This window comes from Carcharodon carcharias, chromosome 12 (genome assembly GCF_017639515.1).
Source record: "Carcharodon carcharias isolate sCarCar2 chromosome 12, sCarCar2.pri, whole genome shotgun sequence".
Classification (NCBI taxonomy): domain Eukaryota; kingdom Metazoa; phylum Chordata; class Chondrichthyes; order Lamniformes; family Lamnidae; genus Carcharodon; species Carcharodon carcharias.
In genome coordinates, this window is record NC_054478.1 from 99680304 (window position 1) to 99699575 (window position 19272).

Consider the following 19272-nt stretch of genomic DNA (forward strand, 5'->3'; position numbering starts at 1 on the left):
ATATTTTGCACTAATCTACCCAGTGAGCCTTGTGCACTCATCAACCACACCTGCATCCTTCAGTAGGTTTTGTAATCCGTGATAATGGTGAGCAAATTGTGTAACTTCAGGACGGATTTGTTTTTTCTCTGATTTTTATCACCTGATGCCATTAACACTGCATTAACATTCTGATTAGAAATGTCAGCTTTTGTTCAGGGGATGCAATGATGCTGTAAGTTGAAAACTGCAGATCCACTGACTTTTTCTTAAAAAAAAAATTGCTTCATGTTCCATGTCCAGTTTCATTTGAACCTTTCATGGAAGGCTTGCTCAGCAGCAAGGGTATCTCACTAGAGACTACATCAATAGTAAGAAAATGGTTTACTCCAGCTCTTTTGCATGGATCACCCAGTGGTGTAGTGAGAAATTTTGAGGTGCAGAAGCTCTAAGAAAATGTGTTGGCCATATCACTTCTACACCCAACTATTACGTGGTTTTTCCTATTACGCAGTAGATTTAGAAATGATATTTTATTTTAGACCCCAAATGTCAGTAAAACTCTGCTTTTTAAGTGAAAAATGTTAGTGCCAGTAAGCATTTTATTTTGAATCATGCGGTATTTTTGAATCTTTAGTCTTTAGCAGAACTAGAATTTCAATATGCAACTGTTTAATTATTTAATTCAAACCCATTAAGAACATGAATTACAGAAATCTTTACTTCTGACTGGAGGATGGTTATATGCATTTCTTGATTTATTTGAATAATTTAGACCTGGGTGTACAGGGCACAATTTCAAAATTTGAAGATGATGCAACACTTGGAAGTATTGTGAACTATGAGAAGGATAGTAATAGACTTCAAGAGGATATAGACAGGCTGGTGGAATGGGCAGACTTGTGGCAGATGAAGTTTAATGTAGAGAAGTGTGAAATGTTAGTCAGAAGAAAGGGGAGAGTGACAGAAAATAAAGGGTATAAATTGTAGGAGCAGAGGGACTTGGGTGTATTTGTGCATAAATCATTGAAGGTGGCAGGACAGGTTGAGAATGCAGTTAATAATCTGAACCCTGCATTTTATATATAGGATGGAGAGTACAAAATCAAATAAGTTATGAACCTTCATAACAAACTAGTTCAGCCTTAACAGTAAGGATATGAAGGTTTTAGGGTACAGAAAAGATTTACAGGTTTGGTCCTGAGGATGAGAGACTTCAGTTATGTGGATAGATTGGCAAAGCTGGGGCTGTTTTCCTTGGAGAAGAGAAGATTGAGAGGAGGTTTGTTACACATATTCAAAATCATGGGGGGGGGAGGGGTTTCTGGGTAGCGTAAATAGGGAGGAACTGTTCTCATTGGCAGAAGATCGAGAACCCTAAATTGATTAACAAAAGAACCAGAGGTGACATGAGGAAAAACTTCGATGCAACAGTGATTTGGATCTGGAATACACTGCCTGAATGTGTAGTGGAGACAGAGTCAATTACGGTTTTCAAATGAAAACTGGATAATTATCTGAAGGGAAGATTTTACAGGGCTTCAAACGAAAAGGTCGAGGAGTGGGACTAGCTGAGTTGCTATTGCAGAGAACTGACACAAATAAAATGTACTGAATGGCCCCGTGTTGTAACCATTCTATGTTTCTGGTATAGATACATTCATGGAAGTTGATAAATACATGAGGAAGAAAGAAGCTGAGGGTTACCCTGATAATGTAATCAAGAATGGTGGGAGGAGGTTTGTGTGGAACAAAAGCACCAACATAGGTGGAGTAGGCCAGATGGCCTGTTTTTGTGCTGTAAATTCCATGTAAAGCTGCCAGAAGCTTTCCTGCGCTCCCCCTCTCCCCTAGGCATATGCACGTGCTCCCCCCCCGGTCAGGTGAGCACGCGTGCTCCCCCTCTCCTGCCCAGCCCCGATCTACTGCTCCGGCTGCCTCGCACTCCTTGCTGCTCATCCAATCGCAGGCTGGTTTCTCTCTGATAGACTCCTTGAGCCTTTCAGCAGTAAATGCAGGGAGGAACCAGCCTGTGATTGGATCTGACAACTTTACAGCATTTTCCACATCAATCACTTGAAAGCCCAGGTTTGGTGGGCCGCATTGAGTTTTCAAGCCTGCTTGAAATCAAATGTGCCGGATGGCACTCTGTCAGCACTACTCCGCTGGAATCACCATTCTTTTTAGTGACTTCAATGTATTGTCATACCTGAACATGAAACAAGTAGTACTTTCACACTCCCTGACTTTATTTTTAGAAAAATATGCTTTATTCGTTAAATTTATAAAAGCACATTACATGGCTGTTCAAAGTTGTCATTACATAATGTGCAAACCCAAATCAGTTTCTTCCAATGCTGTGTGTTACTTGTTTATATTTACAAATACAGTTAATGTTTGCAATATTCATTACATACATCCTATATGGGTTTACCCAGTTTGTAGCCCCTTGGGCCTTTCCCCATTGTTCCTCTGTGACAGCTGCCCCAAATTTTATTATGTATGTTAGCATGTAGTCCTGGGCCTTGGAATATGTCAGTTGGTCGTGGACAACTCTTTGTGCTGGAAGCCCAGCAAGTTTCGGGCAGACCAAAGAGTGTCTTTTACTGAGTTGATGCTTATTTCAATGTGCATCCCTGGGAACAGCCTGTATGCTTTAGACCTCCTCAGAGAATCCAATACACGATGTGTAGCAAAGTCACTTCTATAATTGCCACTTCTACAGTTTTTCCCTCAGCCTCTGCTAACCATAGAAACATATGGAGAACTGGCAGTAAGAGCATGTGTTTCTGTTATAAATGCTATCAACAGCTGCTGTAACTGCAGTGTGTCTGGGAAACTTCAGTTTTGCAGAAGAATGCTATTAAAATGAGGCTTTAAAAGGACGCATCTTGTAATGATTAAGACAGTGATATTTATAAGAATAAACTTTGACTGGTGCTGTAGTGAGGATATCAGTAGACATTGTGCACTTTTGTGGTTGCCTCGCTTTGGGAGGCAAGGAGAACAGTAACGTAACAGGTTTAAGGACCTGCTTTTTCACTCATGCCTACATTTAAATAAACTTCGGAATGGCAAGATGGAAATTCCTCTACTACCGGATTTGTCCTGTGTGAAATATATTTGGCCATTATCAACCCTGCTCTCAGGTGTAGGCCCACAGCACAAAATTGCCAAAAACAATAATTTGGTAGTTTTATTAAGGAAGCCACGGGACAGATGGTGCAGAAATGCTCCAATATTGCATTAGGAGCAGCTTTTCTAAGGTTGCTGTTGAGGAAAGTTGTTAGAGCAGAACAGAGGGAGCATTATCACAAAATGGCAGTCCTTGGATGTCTGTAATGTTCCAATTGTACGCCCCTTAATGCTTAACCACTAAATATTTAGCATGATGTGATGGTGAGAGAAGGAGTAATACTAGTATTGCCATTGACTTTCTGCTTGTCTGCTGCTTTCGTTTTAGATTTTTCTCATCTGTTATTTGTCAACTTCATCTTCATCTCTGTGAATGGAGGTTGCCATTTACTTTAAAGAAGGGTGTGTAATAACTTTGCTGGCTTTCTCTCGTCTGTGGATAACTATATCAGAAATATTCCCAAACCCTTTTGATCATTTAGAATATAAACACTCACTTGGCCTTGGAAAAATATAGAATTAGTCAATGAGTGAGATATGGAGGCATCACCACCACAAATGGATTGTAAACTACCGTGGACCAGGACTTTCAGGAGAGGGGAACAATGGGATAAATTGGAGGAGAAAATGCAATCTGAAAAATTGTACCTGTATACATTGACTGTTACATTTTGGCTATTTAGACTTTTTATTTCTAAATATTATGCAGGTCTAGGTTCTAGTATAACGTTGAAGAAATAAGCCTCGAGAACCAAAGGTGCAGAGAATATTTAGTAAATGCCGACTTGCTAGATACCTAACAATGCGTAAGCTGCCCCTTCATTCTTACAAGATATATCAAGTTCATCAAAATATGCTGCGTTGGTACATATCCTCACTGCTCTGGGGATTTATTTGCTGTGTGATAACTTTTAAAATGAAAAATTATTTTCTGTTTCACTTCTGGTTTCTGCCTCTACCTTGAACTTCCCCAAACAACCCATCTAAGAATGGGAATGAATAGAGGGGTCCCACCAGTCATCACAGCACTTGATTGCCCACAATCCTTTTGCTTTAAATTGTGACAGTTCCCTGCTTTACTGCATGAAACCCATAATTTAGAACAACTAAGTTACAAATTCATTGCATTTCAATTTTGTCTTTTTTGTTTCTTTCCTCTTACAGACTTATATCGGGAGTGTAGTCATATCTGTAAACCCATACAGACAATTACCCATCTATACACCAGAGAAAGTAGAAGAATATCGCAACAGAAATTTCTATGAGCTCAGTCCTCACATGTAAGTAAAGCAAAGCTAAACAAACTACAGCTGACTCAGATCAAAGGACAGTGTATGGACCTAGCTGTTTACCTTGGATGAAAGGAAAAAAGAGGATGTGAATGTTTTATTCTTTTGTGTTTTATTAAGCCTGGTCTTCCTAGTTTAGTTGTAATTTGTTTAGGATATTGCAAGCATCCACCAAACTATTCCATCATTGACAAATTTTTCAATTCGCTCCTTGAGCCCTGAAAGGCTTCGGTCTATATATGGCTTTTTTTGCATTGTATTTGACCCCATCTGTCCCTGCAACATCTGCTAATGCATTTTGTAACATAAACAGGGAAGAAGATAGCTCTTTGAGCATTTGTGTTCATCTGTGTACAGAGCTGGGAAAAGTGGGTGCTGCATGGTTATTCTTTGGCAAATTGCTGCCTGGAACAAATATGATTTTAGTGATAAGTGGAAGTAAAAGAACTGATGTTTCCTTTAGCTTCTATGATGTTTATTTCAGTTTCTGATGAAATGGTTCACAATTTGTCTTTGGTAAGTGACGGTTGCGTACCAAGGAGGGCAGGATGTTTTAATTAAGAAAATATATTTTTTCTTCCATGGTGTACTTAAGGGAGTATTTAGAAAACATGCATATAATTTTAGTATTTTCAAAATATTTTTCTAATACTTCTGTAGGCATCAGAAGGAGCGTATAATTATTAGATAAAACTTTTGTTTTATAAACATTAGTGATGGTTGTGTTAGATGAACAGACTTTCCTTTTAAAGTTGTTTTCACAGGAGCTACAAATCAGTGATTTACTAACTATTGTCATTTTCCAAATGCTGATGACTTTACACCTTCCAAATGTGATCTACAAAAACTCCACAGACATGGTTGTCATCAAGTTTGATGTCTGCCAAGGCCTCTATCAACTGTAACCACCCCTGATGGTCAGAATATCTCACTTCCATGTGTACCAAACACACTATTACACCTCAATCAAGCAGTCCCTCTCCATTTGCCAATCTAGATGGTAACCACTAGGAAACTATTCAACCATCAGGGCCTTGTGACTCAGCCTGATTCTGACCTGTTGACACGTATGCTGTGCAACGAGGCTCACAGGAGAGAAATTGGGCTTCTTCTGGTCTCTGGGTGCTGAGCCCAGTTATAATGGTCCTGCCACCCCGGATGAAATCAGGTGAGAACAGTGAATCAGAACAGCTCAATTATTGAGCCTTGGGGTTCATGACAATCATGACAAACAGAAAATACAGTATTCAAAATTGAAATAAGTCAAGTAAGGAAACTTGAAAAGGGATTTACTTGTACTTCTTTTCAATTTAGTATTCGCTACTCACAATGCGATCTCCTCTACACTGGGGGGAGACAAAACACCAATCGGGTGACCTCTTTGCGGAACACCTTTTCGTCAGTAAGCATGACCCTGAGCTTCCTGTTGCTTGTCATTTCAATTCTCCACCTTGCTCCCACTCTGACCTTTCTGTCCTTGGCCTGCTGCAGTGAAGCTTAACACTGGCTTGAGGAACGGCACCTCACCTTTGGCCTTGGTATTCTACAGGCTTCTGGGCTCAACATTGAGTTCAACAACTTGAGATCATAACCTCTGCCTCCATTTTGTTTCATTTACTGGTTCAGTTTTTCCTTCTCTGTTCCTTCACTTTGCATTTGGAGGGCTGCTGTGCAACCATTCATACCTCACCTGGATACATCTTTTGTTTCTTTACAATACCCATCTCCACTCCCTTTGGATTTTGTCCCAGGCAACCTTTAGTCATTTAATCTCTCCTGCCCTCCACCCTGTTACAGACATTCCCTTCTGTTCTTATACCCCACCCTTGGCTCAAAACCTGTTACGTTTCTATTGTTGCTCAGTTCTGACGAAGGGTCATCGACTGAAATGTTGACTGTTTCCATAGATGCAGCCAGATTTGCTGAATGCTTCCAGTATTTTTCCAGTATTTATTCCATATTTATAGCATATGCAGTATTTTGCTTGACGTGTCTCCTCTTCTAGTACTGCACAGTAGTCACACTGGCTAACTGGCTCAATTCTTTAAACAAGCTTCTCAACAATCTAAAACACAGGTTTGTCATTCAACACATGGTTAAAGCCACTAATCTGCTAACTGTCTGTAATTCTGTCCACGCTACTATGATGAGGAGGGGTTCAGATCTAGTCTAATTCCTTAGTATTGTAATGGCTGTTTACATTCCAGTCTTCAACTCATTGCCTTAGTTTTAAAGTGTATAAAAACAAAAAAACTGCGGATGCTGGAAATCCAAAACAAAAACAGAATTACCTGGAAAAACTCAGCAGGTCTGGCAGCATCGGCGGAGAAGAAAAGAGTTGACGTTTCGAGTCCTCATGACCCTTCGACAGAACTTGAGTTCGAGTCCAAGAAGGAGTTGAAATATAAGCTGGTTTAAGGTGTGTGTGTGGGGGACGGAGAGATAGAGAGAGGTGGGGGGGAGGTGTGGTTGTAGGGACAAACAAGCAGTGATAGAAGCAGATAATCAAAAGATGTCAACGACAATAGTACAATAGAACACATAGGTGTTAAAGTTAAAGTTGGTGATATTATCTAAACGAATGTGCTAATTAAGAATGGATGGTAGGGCACTCAAGGTATAGCTCTAGTGGGGGTAATTTTTTTTATAATGGAAATAGGTGGGAAAAGGAAAATCTATATAATTGGAAAAAAAAGAAAAGGAAGGGGGAAACAGAAAGGGGGTGGGGATGGGGGAGGGAGCTCACGACCTAAAGTTGTTGAATTCAATATTCAGTCCAGAAGGCTGTAAAGTGCCTAGTCGGAAGATGAGGTGTTGTTCCTCCAGTTTGCGTTGGGCTTCACTGGAACAATGCAGCAAGCCAAGGACAGACATGTGGGCAAGCGAGCAGGGTGGAGTGTTAAAATGGCAAGCGACAGGGAGGTTTGGGTCATTCTTGCGGACAGACCGCAGGTGTTCTGCAAAGCGGTCGCCCGGTTTGCGTTTGGTCTCTCCAATGTAGAGGAGACCACATTGGGAGCAACGAATGCAGTAGACTAAGTTGGGGGAAATGCAAGTGAAATACTGCTTCACTTGAAAGGAGTGTTTGGGTCCTTGGACGGTGAGGAGAGAGGAAGTGAAGGGGCAGGTGTTGCATCTTTTGCGTGGGCATGGGGTGGTGCCACTACTCCTACTCCTCAACCCCCTACTATGGCACCACCCCATGCCCACGCAAAAGATGCAACACCTGCCCCTTCACTTCCTCTCTCCTCACCGTCCAAGGACCCAAACACTCCTTTCAAGTGAAGCAGCATTTCACTTGCATTTCCCCCAATTTAGTCTATTGCATTCGTTGCTCCCAATGTGATCTCCTCTACATTGGAGAGACCAAACGTAAACTGGGCGACCGCTTTGCAGAACACCTGCGGTCTGTCCGCAAGAATGACCCAAACCTCCCTGTCGCTTGCCATTTTAACACTCCACCCTGCTCGCTTGCCCACATGTCTGTCCTTGGCTTGCTGCATTGTTCCAGTGAAGCCCAATGCAAACTGGAGGAACAACACCTCATCTTCCGACTAGGCACTTTACAGCCATCCGGACTGAATATTGAATTCAACAACTTTAGGTCGTGAGCTCCCTCCCCCATCCCCACCCCCTTTCTGTTTCTCCCTTCCTTTTTTTTTTCCAATAAATTATATAGATTTTCCTTTTCCCACCTATTTCCATTATAAAAAAAAAAACACCCCCACTAGAGCTATACCTTGAGTGCGCTACCATCCACTCTTAATTAGCACATTCGTTTAGATAATATCACCAACTTTAACTTTAACACCTATGTGTTCTATTGTACTATTGTTGTTGACATCTCTTGATGATCTGCTTCTATCACTGCTTGTTTGTCCCTACAACCACACCACTCCACCTCTCTCTATCTCTCCACCCCCCACACACACACCTTAAACCAGCTTATATTTCAACTCTTTCTTGGACTCGCACTCAAGTTCTGTCGAAGGGTCATGAGGACTCGAAACGTCAACTCTTTTCTTCTCTGCCGATGCTGCCAGACCTGCTGAGTTTTAAAGTGTATAGCCAGGATTTTATGACCCCTCCCGCCCAGTGGGATGTTACGGTCCCACCGAACTGAATGGAGATTTAAATGGCTCGTTGCATCTGCTGGGGTTGGAGACACATTGTGGTGAGGCTGTAATATCCTGGCCTATGTCTTTTATTTTTAAAAACTCCAAAAACTTGGAGCTAATAAACTTGGTGCTAATCGATGCTCAACATCTGAAATTCTGCAGCTGTCTTTCAGCTTTATTATTGTATGATAGATGCCCATTTGAGCACCTAAACAAACTAATTGAACAGTTTTTGAAATATAGAGGTTTTGTAAATATTTAAAATGTTGAAAGCTGCTTTAAAGTTAATCACCAGGAATTTCCATTGGGGTTCGATCTGCAGAATCCCCAGAGAAACAGCAGAAAAAGGAAAAATGGGTGCCTGTACCGTTTCCCCAGGATCCCCACAAGAATTTATGGATGGAAAGTGGGGGAGCCTTGTGAACATTTGGGGCCAATGTTTTTTTTTTGGTTTCAGCCAGTTTTGTTCCGTCACCCAATTTTCTCTCTCTTCTGAACTGATCATAAAATGTATTAGAATAAATAAGTCATTGATAGCCTGTTCAGTATTAAAAATGCTAGTACAAGCAGTTTGATGCTGTCTGACAAGCAAAAGCAGTTGGGCCGGCTAACTTTCATATTATACGAAATGTTCTGTCATTGGGAAAATTAAAACTGAGACAGCTGAACAGGGCTGAACCGAGGCAAATAGGATACTGAAAGCTGAATGTTTTACAATAATTGCAGTTATATTACAGTTGAAAGAATTTATATGGCAGTGTTAAGCCACGAGAACTATATTGTGTTGATTGTGTAAGATTTTCCTTCCTGCTCAAGATATTATTATTTGTTGTAGTGTCAGAATAGGACTTTAATTACATAAATGGACCTCTTCATCCAATGGATAATTTTTATAATGACGTATTTTCCCTCTTGTTTCATTTCAACTTTCAACAATCTTTTGTTGATGCAGATTGCATATATGTTTATGCATTATATTATGTTTATACATTACCTACTTACCAAGGCAGACCCTAGTTATTGCTGTAATAAAAACAGAAAATGCTGAAAAAATTCGAGTCTATATGACCTGTTCTTCAGAGCTAAAGAGAAGTAGAAATGTGATGGATTTTATGCTGGGGCAATTCTCAGCACTGCGAACCTGACCTGGGAAGAAGTGCCCTGGATGGTTGGATTTTCATTCTAGCAAGGGGGAATGGATTGAGCTAGATTCATCACCCTGGGAAACAGTTCAGAGGCAGCACAAAGGCTGTTGGGTGCGGAGGTGGAATGGGCGAATAGGTCCACCTCGGTGCTCTAGCACTGTGCAAAACAGAATATAACCAAAAAACTCCCCTCTCATCCCCTCACCCATCCATGCCAGTGCATCTCATCTCATGCCCCACCCACCTCTTGGCCCTTTGTGCCCTCCATGCCACCTCATGACCATCTACCTAACCTATGCACCTCATGTCTTCCATGCCACCTCATGCACTTACACTGACCCCCTTGGGCCCTCATACCATCCATGCCAACCCATGTCCCTCTACCCACCCCATGGCCCTTCACAGCCCTTATGCCAACTTATGTCCCCATCCATCCTCCATGGCTTTTTATTGTCCCTATGCTGACTCATGCCAACCTTTGCCCTTACACCCTCCATGCCAACTCATGCAGTATCCCCCACCATGGGCAGACCTCAGGACCCATACTGAAATTAAAATAGACACTTTAGAACTTTACTTAAAAAAAGCAAAAAACTACACAATTAAAAACCCATTCAATAATTTAACTTCTTTTAATCCCTTAAGAACAGGCATTCATAGTCCCACATCAGAGACTTCCCCATTGTGATGATAGGTTGTAAAATCAGTCATGCAGCACTAATCCTGCCATGGTAGCTCTCAGGCTTATGTCAAGAGACAGAGTGAAATAGCATGTGCTGATTTTTTTTCAACACTGCAGTGTTTTTCCAAACATTTAAAGGGCATGAGGTTTAAATACCTTGACAGCTTGACGGCTTCATTTGACAGTTCCAATGTGCTTGACAATTCCAATGAGTTTAACCACTTTTTATGCACATTCATGTACGCTTCAAACATTCCCAAAGGGCACTTGACCTCTCCCAAATGTGTTCATGGACCCAGTTCAAAAGGGTGCCTTACCTCTCGAAAAGGATACCCTACCTCCCCAAAGAAATTGATAAGTTTAGACCTTCTATCAGGTTTAATGTGCACGAATTGTATTTCCCACTCCCTCCTTGAGAAATCAGATCAGACTGAAGGCAGATTCTTCCGTGGACCACGAATGCCTAAAGTTCTTCCTCCCCCCTCACTGAATATCTCTGGGATTCAGGCCACCAGAGCCATTTTTGCAAAGATGGACAATCTTTCCATCTGCATGGAAATTCAGGCCCAAATCTGTTCCAGTCATAACACAAGAAGGAAGCAAAACTACTCTTGCTGCATCATTTACAGGAGCCACTGAAAGAGAGCTCATTCTACAAGGAAACTGGAGATACTAAATGCTTATTTTATAGTACATTGAGTAGGTTTTGGTTCATTACTGAGTTTATTCCACTCTTTCTTGAATGATGGTTTCCATCGGCACATGAGACTAAGTTGAGCAGCTGCACTGTGACATCCAGTTACTTTGTTCTGTTCGCTTTCGGTGCATGTTCTGACCTTACGATTATGGTATGTCATACTGCAGGATCTGGGTAAGCTGAACTAAGCATCACTACCCTTGCTTGGATACTTTATGGAGAGAGTGGCTGAATAGAACAGAAACTATATTGCAGCAGTGGTGAGTAAACCACAAAAGCAGTGAGGAAAGATACTTTTCTGGCTGTGGCTTGCATTGTTTCAGGTGGGCTCTTTTTATCGAACAATAAATTAAAAATTCAAAGAACAGCAATAATGCATTTTGAAAGAAAGAAATGCTGTGCAAGCAATTGCTATGATATTGTTCCATTTCTCTCCCAGATCTTGGTGGGATATCATCCAAGAACAAAACTCGGAACTGCCAAGAATAAGCTTTAGAATTCATGAGCTTCTCATAAAAGGATTGCATAAACAGAAACCACTTGACAGTGACCATTGCCCAAAGGGACTGCCGTCTTTTTCCTGTTAAATGCATTTCAGTGCCTGATGCCAGAAATTACAGCACTGTAGTGGGAACATTTTTGTGAATGACCAGATCATTTACATTCTTGCTAAATCCCATTCCCATACAAATAATATCAGTTTGATTCATTTCAAATACAATGATTTATTCTCCAGTAACATTCTGTTGATAAATGGATGTCAGATTTGGAGAATAAATTGATTGAAATTGCAAAATGTATGTGCCTTTGTACCTTTCTACTGGAGAAATTCCTTCTGGCTCAAGTTCTTCCTCATTCAGCATTCACATGGGTATTTCCAGCAGGAGTTAGTGGATAGTGATCAGGTGAGGGAAACTTCCCATTTTGCTCACCTTAACCCAGCAGTGCTGTGGCCAATTGTGGTGCCCCATCGCTAGAACTGAGATCAGCTGTGTCAGCAGACTTTACTTGACCTGCTTACTCACCACTTGAAGCTGTCAAGTCATCAGGGCAGTCTTTTAACAAGCTTTGAACTGAGACATGGCTCCACAAGCCAGTTCATTCTTTCCAATGAAGGCATTTAATCCCATGGCAGGATAGATTGCATATTTGAGTAGGAGTGTCATTCTAGCAATTGAACCAATACACAACAGATGGTGAGGTGAAAATTACAAAGAAGACACATTCTGAAATTGGCTTCTGACTTGTAGAAGTATGATTGTCATGACCATAAATGCAGACAAAAGGAGAAGCTTTGCCTTGATATCAGAGATTATAATTATGCTAATTATCACTGGACAAATAAAGCCGTCTATTTATGCTTCAAAGATTCAACTATAAATTACTTTTAACCTGTATTATTAAGTGGCTGCCTATACAAAAATGCCCCACCTTTAATTGCAACATTTCATTCCATAAAGAAGTAGATTTGTTCATTCTGACACATATGTCTGGCATCAGAGAATGACGTAGTCATCCATGACAGGGGCAAACGTTACTGATGGTAATGAGATTACAGCCTTGAAATCCTTCCAAAATTGTCATTATTTTTCTCTGCCCTTTGCACATACCCTTTTTTTACCTTTTTCAAATATAAATTCACTTTTCCTGCACTCTCCCTTTATTCTTTTGGTGATATTCTTTAGTTTATACCTTCTAGTTTATTGCCTCCAATTACTAATCAAGACAGTTTTTCCCAATGCACTTAAATATATTCAAAATTTTGAGGTTTTGTTAAAAGTCCCCTCCTGACTTATCTTCTCTCATAGCTAAAGCCTATCATCCCTGTGACTATCTTTGTGATTCTTTGCATTCCTTTAACAATAAAGAATCTGAACACCTCGCCTTGATGTTCAACAGCAATATCCTGTAGGAGCTGGGGAAGGGGAGGAGTCACCATTGACCAGAAACTTAACCACGTTAATACTGTGGCTACAAGTGCAGGTCAGAAATTGTGTATTTTGTGGTAAGTAACTCACCTGACTCCCAAAGCCTTTCCACTATCTACAGGACATGAGTCAAGAGGGTGATGGAATATTGTCCACTTGCCAGGAGTGCAGCTCTAGCAACACTCAAGAAGCTCACCACCATCCAGGACATTGCAGTCTGCTTTCTTGCCCCCCCCCCACCACAGCAGTGTGTACCATCTACAAGATGCACTGCAGCAACTCACCAAGGGTTCTATAACAGTACCTTTCAAACCCTGGACCTCTACTACCTGGAAAGACAAGGGGAGCTGATGCATGGAAACACTACCATCTGCAAGCTTTCCTCAAGTCATACATCATGCTGACTTGGAAATATATTGCCATTCCTTCCTTGTCACTGGGCCAAAATCCTGGAATTCCTCACCGATCAGCATGTTGGAATATCTTCATCACACAGACTGCAGTGGTTCATGAAGACAGCTCTCACTACATTCTGATGGGCAGTAAATGCTAGCCTTGTCAGCAATGTTCACATCCTGTGAATGAATGAAAAATAAGTTAAAACATTCAAAACTCATGAATATGCCAGCTGCATCCTAACTGTTGATTTATATACATTAAGCATAAAATCTTGGCTTCTTTACTGTATATCACTGCTTTTCGGACTGTGCTTTTTTTTAAACAACTTGACCTGTTTGTCTTGGACCTTTTAAAGAGTCAGGTGTGCACAAAGTTTCATCAAAACTTTCTTCTCTATTGACTAATTTGATTATGCACACCACCACAAGTGTCCTAGCCCTTTCAGCTAAACTGCCTGTTGCTGCTTCCTGGCCTGATTTCCTTATTCCTCATGTCTCCATGACCCCAATCCCCTCAGCTTCCATGGTACCATGCCCCTCTGACCATTTTGTTCCACATTTTGTCACTGACAGCTCCTGGGCTTTCTGCTTTACAGTCACCTATCTCTGACAAAATATTATCTTCTGTTGGTATTGGACATTTTATTGTTTTATGACCGGTAATGTCCCAAAACATTTATTGAATTAGGTTCCTATTTACAGGGGAACAGGATGGGACAGGGGCTGTAGCAAACTGGGTGTTCCAAGATGTTTCAACCAAGAGTTGCAAGAAAATTACCACTTAATTTATCAGTGCATGGAGATGAATAAAATGCAAGTGAATAAATCCCCTGCGCTGGATAGAATTCTTACATAGAGTTCCATGTTACTTGAGGATGTTTTAGTAGATATATTGGCAGAACTATTTAGAGATTTCTAAGATAAGGGAATGGTACCAGAGGAGTGAGCAATGGAAAATGCAGTGTCTTTATTTACAAAGGATTCGGGAGAGCAAGAGGCCATTTGCCCAACTTGACATCAGAGAATTTTCTAAAATCAATTGTCAAAGACAAGCTGGTGGAACATTTAGGCCAATATAAACTAACTGGTAAGAATTGACATGGATTTACAAAAGGGTAGATATACCAATTATGTAAACGGGCTCAAAACACAGGCTTGAATCTTCTGGTTGACGTGCAGGGGTGGGCCCCGCTCATCAATGTGTAAAATGCCGCATGGTGTGTCCTGATGTCACCGCGCGTCACTCTGATCTTCAGTTTGGCGGGCACATAGCCGACTCCTGTGCGCGCCCACCGAACTGTCAAAGGCCATTTAACAGCTAGTTAAACTAATTATCTGGACTGCCTGTCCATCCTTAAGATTGACGGCAAGTGAAGAGCCCAGGCGGCTTTCACATTTATCATGTGGATGAGGTTTCATGAAGGGTTTATAAATCAAATAATTTTTTATTAAAACTCTTTGACATGCCCCAGCTCATGACATGAGGGGACATGTCCGAATAATTTTAAAAAATCGTTCTTTCAGATTTTCACAATGACATTAAACTCCGTGAGGCAGCTCTGTGCCTTGGAGATTTCTGCGTTATTTTGCAAGCATGCACAAAAGAGCGCAGGCCCTGACACTCTCTCCTCCCCCTGCCTGCACAGAGAGTGCTCAGCGCTTCCAGGTGTGTGTCATGCTGGGTGGATCTTACTTCGCCCACCCACGTAAAATGGCACGCAGCCAATCACGGGTGGCGATTGGTTGCGCGCCCGTTCCCACTCAGCATCCCCTCCCCCTCCCAAATGGGAAGAAAATTCTCCCCATAAATGTGATCTAATTGGATTTTGATAAAGCTTTTGATAAGATATCTCATAGAAAACTAGCACAGGATAGTAGTAGAAGGGTGCAGCGATGGATGTGATCATGGCTGGGTAATGGAAAACAATGTGATTTTGTGGTTGAGGCATTGGTGAAACAGTTGTTCATCTTCTTTCCCTGTAAAACTGACTAACTTCAGGTGCCTGAATGTACGCAGTTAGATGTGGAGATACAGAAGTTGCTGTTGGTGATTCCCCTCTCCTTCACAATGTACATTGTTGAAGTCCTCACAGATGGAAATCTTAGAAATTACTTGATTTGACTTAAGCTTCCACATTTTACATCATTAATTCATGGTAAAAGTGCCTGAAGGAGTCAGGCCTTCTTGAATAGATGTAATTGGGTTTTTGATGGTGTAGTAAGTCATAATTACTGCTGAACAACCTCTCCAGCCCTGAGAAAGTAATTTGTATGTTTGCGGAATGTGAAATTACTTCGTTATGATATTTCCGTAGATTTTTAAAATAAAGTCCTTCAAGTTTGTTATTTCTGCTTCTACCTTAATCCCAATATTTATTCTCTAAGATTTATAAAAGTCAGTGATTAAGCCTGCGTGTTATTTCCTGGTCCACTAACTGAGAGTTCTTCTTTGTGGTTAACAGCTTAGCCTGCTTGATGACATCACTGTTGTTGAATGCCAGAGATCCCTATAGCTGGGGCCAGAATGAAATTATATTGGGAAAGGTGAAATCCACACCAGAAATTTAGACCTTTGTGAGCAGCTGTCTTTGAAGCCGGTGGCGAGTGCTATCACTTCACTGCTGACTGCAAAATCTGGGTCAATGGCTCTATGTAAGTGTATGTGTTCTGAGTGCAGGGCTGTAACAATTGCATTTCAATGTGCTCTGGTGGTGGGCTTAGCATCCTCATTATAAATTATTCATCCCAAAATTTGAGAATGGCATCAAAATGGAGGTGTGAGAGGGCAAGTCACAAGATGACTGAACAGTTTGTGAAGGTGGACATGACAAATGTGTCATTTACATACAGAGTCAGCCCTGGCTGGCTCAAAAGTAGTATTTTCACCTGAGTGAAGAGATTGAGAGTTCAAGTCCCACTGCAGAACTTACACATGAATCTTGGCTAATAGTCCATTCACTACTGAGGGACGCTGTGCTGTCAGAAGTGCCATCTTTCAGATGAATCGTTAAACTGGGTCTGCCCCCTCAGTAGGACATGAAAGATCCCATGGTACTACTCATAGAAGAGCTGAGTTTTCCTTGGAGTTGTGGCCAATATTTATCCTTCAAACAAGTGAAAGTGGATTGCCTGGATTTTGCCACATTACTGTTTGTGGAAACATGCTGTGCTTAAATTGGCTGTGGAATTTCTTACATTACAACAGTAACTACACTTCAGAAATCATTCACTGGTTGTAAAGCACTTTTGGATATCCTGAGATCATGAAATGTAAGACATTTATTTCTGTAAGTAGAGGGATTGTAAGATTAATAGAAAAATACTGATTGAATCAAGTAATGAGTCTGAGAGTCAGGGGTTCCTCAAGCCATCAAGGAAATGATCGTCCAAGAAGCAAGGGATGCTAAGTTGTATAAAGTGATTCTGCCACTAAAGCACTGGTCTTGCAGCCTGGAGTATTGTGTTTAGTTCTGGAATCTTTACTATAAGAAAGGTGTAGCTGAGCTGGGAAATGTGTAAAGAGTGGAATAAGAGAATTAGGCATATGATTGACTCAAAGAAACTGGAACTCTTCACCTTGGAGAAGAGAAGATTCGCTGGGAGATGGGATAGAAGTTTTAAAACAAAATCAGGCTGAGGGATGAAGAACAGTAGTTTGAAGGACCCTTTTCAAGTGGTTTAATCACAAATCCTCCTACCTGAATTGGGGAAAATGGCTTTGGGTGAGCTTGTACCTTGGCACCCTTCTTTGTTTAAATATGTAGGGCTTAAATACTTTTTAAAAAAACTCTCATCTCATGAACTCAGCTGTTGCCTACCACCAGCCTTGGTGATAGTGAATCTACCTGAAGACCTTTGTACCACTCTTGGTCTCTTCCATGCATGCTCCCCTCCTAGCTGAGACAGCCAACCCACTCTGCAGTGCACTTTTGCCGGCCGCGATCTGCTCCTACCTCCTCACTCGCACCAAGCCCACCTCTAGCCACTAGCATTTGCATACTCTTGACCATGGTGCCCCTGACCATAAAGCCCTGGGTGGCTGGCCACTTTTCCCATCTGGTAGTGCTTAGGAAGCACTTTCACATTGTTCAAGGACACCTGGAAAATTCATACTGACAGCCAAGGTTCAATGGATCCCAGCCTGAGAACTACTAAAGTGGAGCACCAGTCGTGACTATTTGTTTTAGAGCAAGAAAGAAAAAGGGAACGTGAGAATAAGATGAAATAAAGTAAATTCTGGAAGAAAGCATTCCTCAGTGTCTTTTAGTGTCCTCTCAATGCTGTGTGATAGCAATCAGTTTTCAGCTTACCCTCCCATTTCAGCCCTCATCCCCGGACTTACCTGGCTGCTGGGTAGGTTTGCCTACTCTGGTTGAATTGTATTCCTGGAGGCATTGCCACATACCCAACCAATCAAACATTCGATTGTTTTTGATACATTTCCCAATTTATCCCCACAATCTTATGTGACTGCAATAGCTCTATCAAGCCACATTGATTCTTATCTGGAAGGTAACGCAGTACTTCATTCAGATTCTTAAGTGCTTCCTCATTGTGCAATTGAATTCAAGGAAAGTCAATCTCAGAATCTTGCTTCCATCCCTACTTCCTTTTCCGAAAGAACAGAGTTAATGCCCCTATGATTTTTGTTCTCCTTGGCTTATGATAGCACTTCCCAGGGGATTAATCTTTTAATTCCCAGAGATTCCAGCAAAATCCTAGAGGGTTGGCATAGTGTTCGAGTTAGCTGGAATGTAAGCTTCAGCTCAGATTTATTCTAATGCAGTTTGAGGATGAATTTAGAACCGCCCTGTAGCCCACTTATGATGCGTGAGTTTAGCGCAGCCACCATTTTGCATGAATTTACTATTTAGGCACACGTCATGGGTGGCTGTACTTTTTAACTGAACTTGTCTAAATAGCTAACAGCGTTTGAAAACATGAAGTTAAATTTCTGCTTTAGTTCTGCTGGTGTCCTCCTGAGTTGTTAGGTGGCAGAGTATCTGGGCTTGGGGACTCAGTTTCTTTATGCGCTGCTGGTGCGTGGAGGAGTAAAAGATTTCCCTTTTGAATACCTGTCCTGCTAACACCAAAGTAAAATAGCCCTCCAAGGAACTCATCAGCAGAAGGTATGGATGTGAAGCAACATTAATGCACGTAGTTTTGAGTATTGATAAGGGAGCAGTTTGATGACTTTGATTCACAGATGACTCATCCAAACATTCAATGGCCCTAGTGGCTTTAATCAATTTAACAGTGACAAAGGATGTTTTTGCATTGTTGTCAGCCCTGTTGGTTGACTAGCCACTAATAGTGCCACAGAACAAAGGAAATTTCATCAAAAATACACAGCTGGCAGCTGCTGCTTTGCTGCTTTTGATACAGAATTAACCTACCAAAAGCTGCAAAAAAACAGACGCGTTTCTATTGTTGTCACAATGTTGGTGTGAAGTGTTATTTAACTCTGGAATAGTCTATTTAATGTAAGCTACCAGAAACTGTGGCTGACACAAAGAACTAACATACAGAGAAATAGAAATTTGTGGAACATTTTAAAAATATCAGTATGTGGTACCAATAAAGTATTCTCTACTACTTAATTCAGCAGCATCAATGATTTATCAGTAATTACTAAATTGACCTGATGTGCAGGGATTATGTAACACAAAGCCTTATCTAGTTTGCCTGAGGAAAACTTTGTTGCAGAATGTAATTAGTGTTTTACACAGCATTGGAAGCCATAGTTATTGATTCTTTTCGATATGTCTAAGTTGAGGAAGAATTGGCAGTGATGGTGGTGGGCATGGGAAAATGGGTGGAGGGGCATAGATTGTCATGGAAGGTATGAGAGGCCATGGTGGGTGGCTGGGGACAAAGTTGGGCAAGGGTGCTTGGAATTGG

General features: G+C 41.3%; 1 protein-coding gene across 2 annotated transcripts in view; it reads left to right on the top strand.

Annotated features, from left to right (window-relative positions):
* Positions 1–19272, top strand: part of myo1b (myosin IB) — a 290431-nt gene that overhangs the window by 36875 nt on the left and 234284 nt on the right. For both annotated transcript variants that reach the window (XM_041200715.1, XM_041200716.1), the window contains exon 3: positions 4279–4394. In XM_041200715.1, coding sequence (XP_041056649.1) covers positions 4279–4394 — 116 coding nt within the window. The remainder of the gene's footprint in view (positions 1–4278; positions 4395–19272) is intronic.